A 14,293-nucleotide genomic window follows, 5' to 3' on the forward strand; every position below is an offset into this window, starting at 1 on the left:
ATAACCAAGAGGGCTGCTAAGTGATGAATGGGTGGGGAATGCATACAGCATGGAGACACTGGAAAAGGAATGATTTGGGTCCTGGGCAGGACAGAAGGGGTTGGCACAAAATTTCATCATGCTACTCAGAACAGCACACAATTTAACACTTATGAACTGTTTATTTCTGGAATTTTCCATTTAATACTTTTGGGCTACGGTTAACCGTGGACAACAAAAACCATGGGAAGCAATATCATGCATGAATGGGGACTACCGTACAAGGCAAGCATTATCATCCTCTTTTTACCGGTACAGAAACTAAGGTAAGAAACTGGCTCAAGATCACACAGCACAAAAGCACGCACATCCATGACTGCAATGCTGGGACCTGTACACTCCGGTACCGCGCTATGATTAAGGGCACAACTACAGTTGAGAAAAATTACCGTAATATAGATAATGTCCTATGGACACAATACCTTTGTTGGAGCAACATACACAACCACCCCTTCATCGCTCTCTCTCAGCACTTTCTCCATGCAGTAGTAGGAAGCATAGGTTTTCCCTGATGAAGTCGGGGCAACAATTACAGCAGATTCGTTATTATCTACGACATCGAGAAGTTCTCTCTAGATAAAAAGAAATCACATTTCATTTTGAAAGTACATATTTAGTGTCAAATTTTAATTTAAAGGCAACTTGACAGCAAATTAGTATTCACAGTTTCTTCTGAGACACAGTGGTTAGTGTTCCAGATGGCAGGTAGTTCAGGGAATCGTCATTTTATGTTATTTGGATATAACTCAATTCACATCATACTTTCTACTAAAAAATTCTTCACTTAAATGTGGATAAAAATATCCAAGTAAACAGACATCATCACAGAGGGGTCTGCCCAGGTTATCATATAGCCCAGCTCTCTGCATTTTTTTTAGCTTGAGTTGGAGAAACGTAGACTAAAATCAAAATTACCAAAATCTACTGTTCTTTAAAGTTGCCATTTTCTGTTTATAAATATAGGGTCAACAAATAAATACAGTGTAGAAAATGGCAGTTTTAAAAAATATAAAACATGCACATATGTAATAGGCTATATATTTATCATTACTTATCACTATGTATTTTGAATGACTGCTTCTAAACAGTGGGACAATCTGAAAGCATTACTACTTTCAAACAACAGTAAACTCTTGCCAAGTATATATCATTAAAAATCAAGCACTACATTTTGAAATTAAATTAATGTGGATAAAAATTACATAGTATAATCATTAGGAGCAGTCTAAGTAGAATTAGTTTAATTCTTAATCCAGGCTCTATCACTTAACAGAACCATTTTTTTTTTAAATTCCAATTAACTTTTCTTTATTCCATTATGTCCTTGGTAAAGACATAATTTATTTTTATTGTCTTTTTTTAAGTATATTTTATTGATCATGTTGTTACAGTAGTTCCATTTTTTTTCCCTTTGTTCCCCTCTACCCAGTACCCTCCTTCCCTCCAGCAATCCCACCCCCCTTAGTTCATGTCCATGGATTGTGCATATAAGCTCTTTGGCTTCATCCTTTCCTATATAATTCTTAACTTCACCCTGTCTGTTTTGTATCAACCAATTATGATTCTTAATCCCTGCACCATTTCCCCATTTCTCCCCCTCCCCCCTCCCAGCTGATAGCCCTCCAAATCATCCCCATACTTATGATTCTGTTCCTATTCTGGTTTGCTTAGTTGAATTTTGTTTTTATTTTTTAGATTCAGTTGATAGTTGTGAGTTTGTTGTCATTTTAGTGTTCATAGTTTTGATCTTCTTTTTCTTAAATAAGTTCCTTTAACATTTCATATAATAATGGCTTGGTGATGATGAATTCCTTTAGCTTTACCTTGTCTAGGAAGCACCTCATCTACCCTTCCATTCTAAATGAAAGCTTTGCTGGATAGAGTAATCTTGGTTGTAGGTCCTTGCTTTTCATCATATTGAATACTGCTTGCCAGTTCCTTCTTGCCTGCAGTTTGTTTTGAGAAATCAGCTGACAGTCTTATAGGCACCCCTTTGTAGGTAACTCTCCACTTTTCTCTTGCTGTTTTTAAGATTCTCTCTTTATCTTCACTTTTGGCATTTTAATTTTGATGTGTGTTGGTGTGGTCTTCTTTGAGTCTAGTTTGCTTGGGACTCTCTGTGCTTCTTGGACTTGTATGTCTAGTTCCTTCGCCAAATTTGGGAAGTTTTCCTCCATTATTTTTTCACATAAATTTTCAATTTCTTGCTCTTCCTCTTCTCCTTCTGACACCCCTATGATTTGGATGTTGGCATGTTTAAAGTTGTCCCAGAGGATCCTAAGCCTCACCTCATTTTTTTCAGTTCTTGTTTCCTCATCCTGTGATGGTTGACTGTTTTTTTCTTTCTTATGTTCCAAATCATTGATTTGAACTCCGGTTTCCTTCCCTTCATCATTGGTTTTGTGTGGATTTTCCTTCGTTTCACTTAACATAGCCTTCACTTCTTCCCTTATTCCCTTATGCATTTGCCATACTCAAGCATATCTTTCAAGCCTGTGAGCATCTTTATCACCAGTGTTTTGAATTCTGCATCTGTTAAATTGGCTATCTCCTCATCTGTTAGGTTGGCTGTCTCCTTGTTGCTTAGTTCTCCTACTGGAATCTTGATCAGTTCCCTCTTTTCAACCATACTTCTCTTTGTCCTTATCTTGACAGGCTCCTGTGTTTGTTTGCCGCTGTGTCTTAGGTAGAGCTGTTGTTCCTGTTACGTTGTAAGAGGTGGAGCCTTAGGGATTCATCAGTACAGGGCAAGCCAGTTCACCACATTGTGGCGCTGTGTGGGGAGGAGGGGAACAATGACACTCGCTCAGCACTTGCCCCTTTTCCAGGCACTTCTCCCACTTCCATATGGGCCTGGTGCCTCTCTAGCTGTTGCCCTGGAAGAGATGGATTTATGTTGGTTGAGGCCCCAGGCACAGAAGAAAATATTGGGTTCCTGTGTGGATGAATATTTCTTCTTTATATCCTTGTTTGTTGGACTTCCATGCAGCTTGATTTTCTGGAACTTCTGGTTATCTCTAGTTTTGAGGTAGTTGTATTCCTTCTTAGTTTTGGTGGGAGACCCAGCATGTTTGTCTAAGCTTCCATCTTGGCCGGAAGTCTCTCATTGTCTTTATGTTGCATTCTATAATGACTTACTCATCCAAAATATGTTGCACAGTGAGATCTGAACCAATTTCTTCCATCAAGTTTCTTGGCTTTTCCAGGATGCAGACTTTTTCAGTACATACCTGCCAGGTGTCTGGTATAAAATGATGCACTCTGGGATCTGGATCACTTCTTTCTTCTCGAAATAAGTAGGGGCCCATATATGTTAACTGAAACCGAGCTGCTCCCAGATGAACTGAATATTTAGAAATATCCTTCTCATTACTGGATTCCTGGACCTAAAATAAGTATTACAGGTTAGATGTTCATACTTTCAATTTTAAACCTGGGCAAAAAATATTATCAATCATGTTGTAGTTTGTTTCAACAAGATTACCATTTTGTGTTTCACAATTGTTCAGAGTTAACAATGGAGAATAAGATAATAGATACTACATCTCCACTATAATTTTTAAATACTGTTTTATGTGCAATGCTATGTTCCATAGAATATAATTAAAATGTAATATGAAATTAATCTCTTAATTATAATTCAGTGTAACCTTTGATAGTTGTTAAATATGAACAACCCCAACCCACACACACACTGAAATTTTGTTTCAGTGAAAGGACTCTTTCCTAATCTTAAAACGGCATCGTTAGTAAAAAAAAAAAAAAAAAATTCTTATAAGGATCTATATAATAAGTACACATCATTGTACAATTTATTTTAACCAAAGAATTCTACCTGAGGACATAATAAGTGTGCCAAATTGTCAAATCCAATATATTTTAGATATTTGGCTAATTTTTGCCGATGTGTATTTTGTAATAGTTCTGAATATTTTTCATTGATTATGTGAATCCTTTTCATCAAGTTAATTATTATGCTTATATCTCTGGATCCTGCTTCTGTTAAAAAAACAAACAAACATTGGCATGTATAACTTAAGTTACACAAGATATTGATAATAAAACTGCCAAGCCAGATTTAATTTTATTGCAGCATAAGAAAAGCAAGCATATTCATATGAATCACTCATAAAAAAATGAAGAATTCATAGTGATTAGTCAAATGCATAGAAGTTAAGAGTGTGACCTCAAGTTAGAGTAGGATTGCCAGCTTTAGCAAATAAAAATACAAAAGATCCTGTTTGAGATATATATTTCATGACATATACCAAAAAAATGTTATTTATCTGAATTCAAATTTAACTTGCCTGTACTTGGTTTAGGAACCTGAAAAGTTACATCTCTAAACTTCATTTTCTTTATATAGATAATGAGATACTAATAATAGGTCTCTCTCATCTGATTATTATTAAGATTAAATAAATTAATTTATATAAAATGATACAATAATGGCAGAAGTTATTAATCATAAGGATTAATATGGAGAATGAACTGAATTGACATTTTTAAAAGGTCATTCCATATTTTATTATTTTAATATTTACTTTACTGTGAATACAATTAAGAGATAAATATCTTTCATCTTCCCTTCAGTCAAATATTCATTCTCTGGTCATCATGCAGACACTGCTGTGTCCCAATTTAGTTAATTATTTAAATTGTGCATATACTTTGGAGTAAGAATGTCAAGTTAAAGTTCTTGCTCTGTCATTGACATTTGGGCACATAATTTGTTCTCCTGGAACCTCAGTTTCTTAGATGTAATATCAGGGTAATGAAACCCACTTCAGAGTATTGTGAGAATTTATATACATGTATATAGTAGGTTCTTGAATAACTTTTTGTTCAATATTGTTTTGTTATAATGTTAATGAGATGCTTTAGGAACTTAACTCCTGTGAATATCAATAAGCCTGTGGTAAAATTAGTTTCACTATACATTGTTTTGCTTGAAGTCACAGAACCTATAAATTACTTTAGATGAGACTTAACTGTATACAGTTTTGGTTGTGGTTATCACAATATGCACCTTCAGAGTGGGTCCTATGCTCTGTCTCCAGAAGCCACATGGACATCTAATAAGGTACTCAGCTCATGACTGACCTTGAAGAACTGTTTGCTAAATTGAATTTCAACTTAAATCTAGTCACCAATACTCATCACATACATAAATGATCACAATATTATTAGCGAATCAAACAAAAGAATATGTTCTTACTCTTAGGCATCAAAGAGTTCCTGAAGTCATACAGACCAGAAAAATCAGCATATGTGGCCAGGATCAGTTCTTTTGCTCTGTTCTTACTGATCTTTTATTAATATTTCAAGAAATTTCTAAAATTAATGGTTTATGTACCTGGTTTTGAACAGTATTCCATCCATAATTTGAAACAGGCATCCAATCCTACAATTTCTGCAGCAAATTTTACAGATCTAACAGGGCACATTTGGATAAAATCTTCTAGTCTTTTTATTCCAGAATTAGGATTTTCTTTAATTTCCTTTTCAATATATTTGGACATGTTATTCCATCTTTCTTCCTCTTTTTTCTCTAGTTTAGCTAGCTGTCTCTTTTGATTTTCCTCAATAATTTTTTCTGCACTTGTCTTCTAAAGGAAAAAAACAGAGAAACAGGGAATATCAACAATAAAATAAATGTTTCCATGATAATACATTTTATTTTTTTCAATACATGGCTTTTATTGCATCTTTAAAATATCAAAAATAAGTCTGAGGAATCATTTGGCATCTTACTATTCCTATTGCTAAGCAACTTGAATCTTATTCATTAGCTTTTTGTTGAACTGTTCCCTTTCTAGAAATAGATACCATCCCAAAATTTTCTGATATTCTTGTTTTTAACTGTTGTAGCTTGCTGAATCAAAGCAGCTGACTTTGATACAAGTTCAATGTAATTTCTTTCAAGAACTCACTCATCTTTCTTGGTTTGAGATACTGCACAAACAACACCTAAACTCATACAAACTCTTCAAATGCATTTTTCACCCCCAAAATTTCAGAGTTCAACAAGAGAACAATCCTCCTGAATAACAACATTGATGGGGAAGTGAGCAAACACAGACCTCATCTTGTAATGAAAGCCCAGTGTAACACCCTTGATCATGTTCTGTATAGGACTACAGATAGTGCAAATGGTAGCCACTTTCTATTTCCCATTATTTACTCAATCTGGAGCCTCTTCTTTTCTTTATGAGGAGACTGAGTTCCACATTGATGGGACTCTGCAGGATGCCTCTCGGGACCTTCACAATAACTGTGTGTCCCTTCAGAGTGATGTCAACATTTTCTAGAATGTCAATCTGATCCCTGAAAATGGTCTTTATCCTGTCAGTAGATGCAGCAAGGCAGAGAGAATGAACACCTTTCACAGTTAATAGTTTTTGAAAGGAATATTTAATCTCAGGCCATTAGTTTACATTTAGCACATTAAGTAGCACAGCAAAGAGGACTTTAGAGGTCCTGAATAATTAAATGCAAACATCCATATTCATACATAAATGATAATTCAACATTCTCTTCTTTCTATCTTCAGCTATTATATTCATAATTCATCATGTAAAAAAAAAAACAGTCTTCTGGCATTCCAAGTCTGTGGGGTTGGGTCTAAGAAAAACCATTTCAAACTTATATCCAAGTGGAATATCTATCTTTTATAAAACTAGGCAAAGTGTGGTACTTCAATATAATCACAAAAACTGGCCAGGAGGGTAGCATGCTATGCTTTCGAGAAGAAAACAAATATAACCTTGCCCAGTGATTCCCAGAAGAAATACATGTATAGATTTAAAAATCTTGGAAGTATAGTCACCAGACAGTTAACAAAAGTAACTTTGGGGGTGGGGCAAAATTTTAGTGATTTTTAAAATTATTTTCTAGATAGTCTAAATTTAATAAATATGTTTGACCTTTTTAATCTTTTTTAAAAGGCTGTTTAAAATTTGGGAAATAATGTGCTATAATGGAAACATTTAACAATACAGAGAATGTCCAGTATCTATTGATAAGGGAGGAACTAGGTTAGAAGTATATAGAGGAATTTTTTTAAATGAACATCATGAATAAAAATGACTGGAAGGATGTATGTCAATATGTTAATAGTGTTTATCTGTGGGATGTGAGAACAGACTTTTATTTTGTTCCTTTTTTTCTTACCTGTTTTTCTGTATTTCAAAAGAAATAATTAAACAAATAAAAGCATGCTATACTATAGATTATACAATCATAAAAATGTGTTCCAGAAGATTTTCAATAACATTAAGAGAAAATGACTATAAGGAAATGCACCAAAATGTTAAAATCTTATTAGGATTATGTTTTCTTCATTTCACTTTTTTTTTTTCATTTGACAAGTATCTTAAAAGTATCTTTGTTAACTCATGGTTAGTATTCAGACTACACTTGATTTGAAAGTTTTTCTGTTTTTTTTTTTTTTTTTTTAGAAAAAGGTGTTTTTCTTCTTCTCTAATAAAACATGAGATCACTGATATGTGCACAACACTGGATATTGTTAAGGAAGATCCCACATGGAAGGTGTTGAGTCTTGGGACCCCCACGTGACTGAGCCCTGATAGATCAGGAATGTACCTGGTGTTTTTTTTTCTTTTGCACTGAAGAATTTTCTGGAGGTGGCAGATCTCTTCCTCTTATAACCCTTACTGATCTGTTACTTCCTATCATGGATTTTCCAAAGAGGTGATAAAAACATTGTAATTTCTGTATTTCCCTTCTTTCCTTGGCACCTTTGGATTTAGCTGTAGGAAATAAATACATTATTAAAATATGCTGACAATGCCATTTATAAACAAGAATTTCACATAGAAAGCATTCATGACAAAGGCTTTGACAGATCCCCTTAAAACTTGCACTAATCTAATTTAGACATGTTAGAGTTTGAGATAGAGAAATTCAAATTACTTGAGCCACCTATAAATAACATGGAATTTAAATCAGTGCCTGTCATTGCATTTCCACTTTGTTACAATCTATAGACCTTATTCCCAAAAATAAATCAATGGCGAGCTCATGCTTTACTTTTCTTCCAGGACATCAAAATTGCAAAAGAAATGTCAGTCCTTTGGTATTTTTGATGGCACTTGGCATAGAGTCAAGGACTAAAGACATGAGTACTTTGTAAGAGCTTCCAGTTTAGAAACAGAATGTCTGAAAATTACCCCAAAGTTAGGTCAGAAACATTTGGCTAAAACAACTAATCAAATCCCAGAGAACATCACAGAATGAACTCTGGGACAAGGTCTCAACACTCTGCAGACTATCTTTCGTCTGCACCAGCCCTGGACACAACTAAAAGGATTGAGCCTCTCTCCACACTGCTGCCCCAAGTAAATGTAAGCCTGAGCATGCTGCTCATGCGGTTTGAATGTTTTAGTGGCTTCCTGTTGCTCTTCTATCATTCAAAATCCTCACTAAAGCCTGCATGCTTCAGACTCACCTCACATCACTCCCTGTATTACAGGCTCTCTGACCACTTTCTTATTGCTCCCCACCACTAACACACACCCTGCTAACTATAGTCCTCTTTCAGATTTGTCTGGAAAATGTCCCAAACCCTTGAGCCGACCCTCTTCACGCCCCTTGCACCTGATTGCAGTATTCATCATAATTTTTAAAAAGTATCTCTGTAATGGTTTGTTTAACATCTGCTTTCCTTGATAGACTGCGAGCCCTACAAGAACAGGAACGTATCTTTCATGTTCCTAGCTGGATGCCTGGAGCGCAGCCCACATAGGAACTCTCAGTTCATAGGATAGATATTGAATGAGTCTGTCAGAGACTTGCAATACCAAATATGGCTGCCACTTCCCAATTTACAAGGAATCCTAATTGTGTGCAGCTGATGTTTAATATCCCTATGCTGATTTTCCTGTTCCAGTTTTAAATCAAGAAAATAACAAGATTAGAAAATTATATTGGCCCATAATGTCTCACTGCCAAAGTAATTACTAAGTTATTTGAACATTTATAATTTATATCACTTAATTAATAATTACTAAACTATTTTAAACCAAGTAGTTAATAGAATTAGTAATCTGGGCAAATGATGAAAATATAATGTGATTACTGAAGGTATTGGGTCTCATAACACAACAGGAATTTTTAATTGAGAAGAACAAAGAACTAAATAAATATTTACAATAATATATAAAGTAATTTGTTGTAAAAACCAAAAAAAATTTTTTTTAAATCCTGTCTCAACAAAACAACTTCTCTACTTCCAAACAAATTGATTGGAATCTCATTTTTCATACTATAAAAACTAGCTTCTTCCTGATTCTGATGTGAAAGGTATTGGGAATTTGTATAGTGGCCTGAGAGACTATACATTAGATTTCATTAATCTCAGGTGAGTCGTTTTTTTCTTATACATAAGATAAATTCTTTAGTAGATAAGAATGTTGAAAATGTTGACGATATTAGTTATACTTACCATCACTGTTGCACCTTGTCCTTTCAAAATCATCACTGAGAGGTCTAGAAGAATGCCAGTGTGTCAGTTCATCAAATTCTTTCTTCTTAGAAAGAGATGTAACATCTGGATCATCACTGGAGAAAAAATCAAAAAGCATATATTAAAATACACACATATTTGTTTAGTTTCTCCAATAAGCCATGAATTTATTTAAAGGGTCTCTACCCTTAATTTTATAATTATAAATGAACAAAATATGTTTTTTAATGAATCTCATGAAGAAGTAGTCAAGAAATAGGCAAAATATTGGGAGAAATGTCATTTCTATAGCAATAAAAAGTGCACATTAAGAATTTATTTGTATGTGGCATTTAATTACATACCAAATAATAATGAAGTTTATGTGTTATTACCTATAAGAGATGATATTTTAGCTTGTTTGTGTGTATGTGTGTGTACTTATAAGATATTTCAAGCATAGAGGAAAAAAATAGAAAATATTCATTTATTCTAAGATATTCACTGAGTTCTTGCTATGCTCTATGCACTCTTCTAGATGCTACAAATATATTACTGAACAAAACAGACTTTTAAAAAATATCAAAAACATGTCTGTGGATTTTATGTATTCTAACAGAGGGTTACAGACAACAAAAAAATATAAAGGTAAGATACTGTCATTTATCACTTAATGATGGGATATGTTCTGAGAAATGCCTTGTTAGGCAGTTTCTTCATTGTGTGAATATCATAGAATGCATTTACACAACCTAGATGGTATAGCCTACTGCACTCCTTAGCTAAATGTTATAACCTATTGTTCCTATGCTACAAACCTGTAAAGCATGTTACTGTACTGTATTATAACACAATGGTTAAATATTTGTGTATCTAATCACAGAAGAGGTACAGTAAAAATATGGTATAAAAGATAATATCTGTGCACACATCCACACTTGCAGGAACAGGGAGAGGACTGTGGAGAGGGGTGCTTCAGAGGGAGAACAGATGTCAGGAAGAAGAAGAAAGAGTGAGGGAGCGAAGGGAGAGCAGAGATTGAAAGCAACCCAAAGACATGAAGTTTAAGAATAGAAATAATAAAAAGGAGAGGGGATAGAATAGAGAGGGAGAGGGAGAGCAGAAAGGGACTGGGAGGAAGGCAATAATGAGAGCAGGAAGGGACATGAGTTTGTGCCAGTGTATGTGTGCACACACATGCATGTGGTCATGCAGTGGCTGGGCCATGGGAGGGACAGGCTCCTGGCTCTGCTTCTTTCCAGCTCACTCTTCTCTCTCCCTTGCCAATTCAGTGCCGCAGTCTTGGGCAGGCACAGGACAGCATGCTGAGCGTCCTTGGCTATTTGAACAACCCAGAGCCTACAGTAAATTCAACATGGTAGTTGAATCCATCTTTTTCTTTCAACATCACAAACAAACTCTTTTGCTTATAAACCATTATAACTTTATAGGAACACTGCTGTATATGTAGTCATTGTTGACTGAAAGGTCATATGGTGTATGACTATATATCCTATACCGTACGAGACAGTGAAAAGCATGAAAGAGAAAAATAAAGCAGGGAGACAGGATAGTGTATTCTGGGAGGAAGAGATGGTGTGATTTTAGGAGGAACAGTCAGGAAAAGTCTTGCTGAGAAGGTATTTGAGCAATGGGATAAGGGCTGTCTGTGTCAGATCATTTCAAGCAAACAGAACAGCAAATAGATAGGCTGTGAGGCGGGACTGATGTGTTCATGAAAAACAACAGCCAAGACATGGAAGCAATCGAAGTATTCATTAATAATAAATGGATAAAGAAAATGAGATAGATAGAAGTACATTTATAGATAGACATATACAATGGAATATTACTCAGTCATTAAAAAGAAGGAAATTCTGCCATTAGAGACAACATGGATATGCCTAGAGGGCACTCATAGGCTAAGTGAAATAAGTCAGACAGAGAAAGACAAATACCATATGATCTCACTCTTCTGTGGAAGTTTTTTCAAAAGCCAAGTTCATAGAAACAGAGAGTAGAATGGTGGCTGCCTAGGACTGGGGAAAATAGGGAGATAATGGTCAAAGGACACAAACTAATCATAAGAGAAATAAGTTCTGGAGATGTAAGCATTGTTTTCATTGCTGCATAGCTTTGGCATCAGTCTTACAAATTTTACCAAAATGAAAGGTGTTGAATAGCAGCTAATTATAGTTTTAATCTTTATTTCCTTCAGTAACAATGAAGTTAAACATCTTTATAAAGTTGTATTCGCTATTACCATACTTGCTCACCTTTTCTTTCCCTCCTTTTCTTCTGTCTTATTCAGAATTTTCTAACGAATTGCAGGAATTTTTTACACTAAATTATTTAAATTAATCCTATGCTGGTTACAGACATTCTAAATATCTCCAATATTCTTATATTGCAGTATTTAATTTTAATATTGTCAAAAATCACTTTTTTAAAGTGATGTGCTTTATATGGTATTTAAATGCTCTGATATCTCCACCTTGGGTTATAAAAATATTTTCTTACATTTTTCCCCACAGGTATGGTTGTTGACTTTCACACTTAGATTTCTATTCACTTAGAATTTATTTTGTTACATGGCATCTTGTAGAGACAAAATTTCACTTTTGAAAAATATATACACATATTTTAAAAATATGTGACATTTACAAAATAATTTGTTATTTTCAAAATGATTAGTTTTGTCATGTCTTCTATATATGCTATTGGTAGGATCACCTTTACTTCCAAATGCTCCTTCTCCTTGTGAGACAACCAATGTCCACACTTTCCCCACCATACTCCTGGTCTTATCACCATTAATTGCCTAAAAGACACATTCCTAGCATGATGGTCAATAATTGGACTATGTAAACCATCTTCAGAACCATAGATCCATCAGGCATGTTTATCTCATTCTTCATCCAAAGTCTACAATTATAATATCATCATTCATCATTACCAAACTATAATTTTCACATGATCTACTTTGGTTGCCCCACTAAATCATTTCACTACATCTTCTAGGACTTAGAGACTAGTAATTATTAGTAATTCCCTCTGTTCATAAACTCTTCTTTGAATATTCCCTTCATCCAACTTCCTCTAAGATCTCACTCTTCCCTGAGGACTTTTCTGTTTTTGTTTGTTGTTTTTAATTGTTTGCCCTTTTTTTCCCATCCTTCTCTTACTATTGGGTCTAGAGACAAGGGAATACCCTCCTTGCTCGTCTAAACCACTTCTGGACATCTGTTCCCTTTTCCATTCCATTGAAATAAGTGACTCTGATATGACTCTGATATAAGGGTCATAGATTTAGCCAATAAAAATGTAGGATACAAAGGTAAAATTGAATTTCATATAAACAATGAATGCATTTTAGTATAAGGATACTTCATGCAGCCTTACTCCCATGTCAGCATCAACAACCCTCCTCGTTGGGAAAGCTGTCTTCTTTTTGCTCCCTTTCTTTCACTGAAGGTATAAACCTACCTAACTCTTTCTCCCTACTGTTTTCTTCTCACATAATTCTTGATGGTTTCAAGATCCACACTAAGGATACATTTCATATCTGGCCTTTAATATCTATATTTTGGCTACCACCATGCCTCAGCTACTCATTAATCATACCCTTAAGTTGTCATACCTATTACAGAGAAAAAGGTAAAGGAGGTATCTCTATATGTGAGAAATGAAAAAAAAAAGGCACATTTAAGAAAGGTTTAGAAGGGTTTAAAAATTATAATAATTATATATAAAGGAAAATTCACTAAATTATCATTAAAATTTATCTTCCAATGCAAAATTTTAATCCCATGTACACAATATATGCAGCAATAAATCCAGTTCAGTACACCCAGTGATACCACAAACAGGCAAAGTTCTTTAATAAATACCTGCTTAGAAAAAGTAGGTCTGACAAAATATCTCCAGCATAATCCTCTATAATCTCGGCTTTCAGAGGGATGAGTCCTAATTTATGAATTTCTTGATTTGATCCTGGTATTATTTAGAAATACAATTAATATTTGAACACAAAACTCTAATAATAATTTACCATTGTGATGCAAATGTTTCTGAAACAGCCAAGTTAAACATTTTCATGATTTATTTCAAAATAATTAACACTTCAATAGAATTATTGCAAATCAGGATGTTTAGATCAACTTTATATTATTTATACCTATTAAGTCACAAGTGTAAATATGTATTGTGTGAACTGATGTAGAATTTCATTTGAAGTAGCACTGAAGGCTTTTGAGAAGTGGTGAAGAAACCACTAGCAATCTAGAAAGGACAAGTATTTATTCTGAATCACAATAAGAAATATGCCTATTTTCCCAGGGACCAAAAGAAATATAGTTTTATTAAAAATTTTCAAATTTAATAATCAGTATTAATAACATGAAATAGTAATAAAAATAATTATGTTTCTTTGATTAGTTGAAACTTAAAAGAACCTTTGTATATTTCATTTAGTCCAAATAAAAGTTTGCCACATAAACAGGCTGGTCTAATCTGTCAATCAATATCCCCACAGGTCTACTGAAATACAAACGGGTGTCTTCATATGAGCCTTAGCAAAACTTATTCTTATTGTAGAAAATACAATAAAGATATCATTAAGGTGTCCTCTATGTCTGACTGTGGAGACAGACATTTGGATTCTAATCTTCTACCATAAATTTGCTATGTGACCTTAGACCTTCCCAAAATCTTATCTGTAATATGAGATGGATTATACCATGAGTATGGCTGTTTTGAATGGCAGAGCACAATACCTGGCAGAATGAG

At 34.3% G+C, this 14,293-nt stretch overlaps 1 protein-coding gene and 1 pseudogene across 2 annotated transcripts in view; both read right to left on the reverse strand.

Moving 5' to 3' along the window:
- Positions 1-14,293, reverse strand: part of LOC149999407 (putative ATP-dependent RNA helicase DDX60) — a 71,008-nt gene that overhangs the window by 42,760 nt on the left and 13,955 nt on the right. The window contains exons 10-16 of one of the 2 annotated variants that reach the window (XM_090288832.1): positions 13,396-13,498; positions 9,512-9,621; positions 7,645-7,811; positions 5,396-5,648; positions 3,875-4,038; positions 3,270-3,425; positions 462-611 (exon numbers count right to left, since the gene is read on the reverse strand). In XM_090288832.1, coding sequence (XP_090144958.1) covers positions 462-611; positions 3,270-3,425; positions 3,875-4,038; positions 5,396-5,648; positions 7,645-7,811; positions 9,512-9,621; positions 13,396-13,498 — 1,103 coding nt within the window. Of the gene's footprint in view, positions 1-461; positions 612-3,269; positions 3,426-3,874; positions 4,039-5,395; positions 5,649-7,644; positions 7,812-9,505; positions 9,622-13,395; positions 13,499-14,293 lie in introns of both variants that reach the window. The other variant, XM_090288830.1, reaches the window with a different exon arrangement.
- LOC149999408 (large ribosomal subunit protein uL6 pseudogene) lies at positions 5,821-6,555 on the reverse strand (annotated as a pseudogene).

Source organism: Furipterus horrens, unplaced genomic scaffold (assembly GCF_987537825.1).
Source record: "Furipterus horrens unplaced genomic scaffold, mFurHor1.1.pri manual_scaffold_10, whole genome shotgun sequence".
Taxonomy (NCBI): Eukaryota; Metazoa; Chordata; class Mammalia; order Chiroptera; family Furipteridae; genus Furipterus; species Furipterus horrens.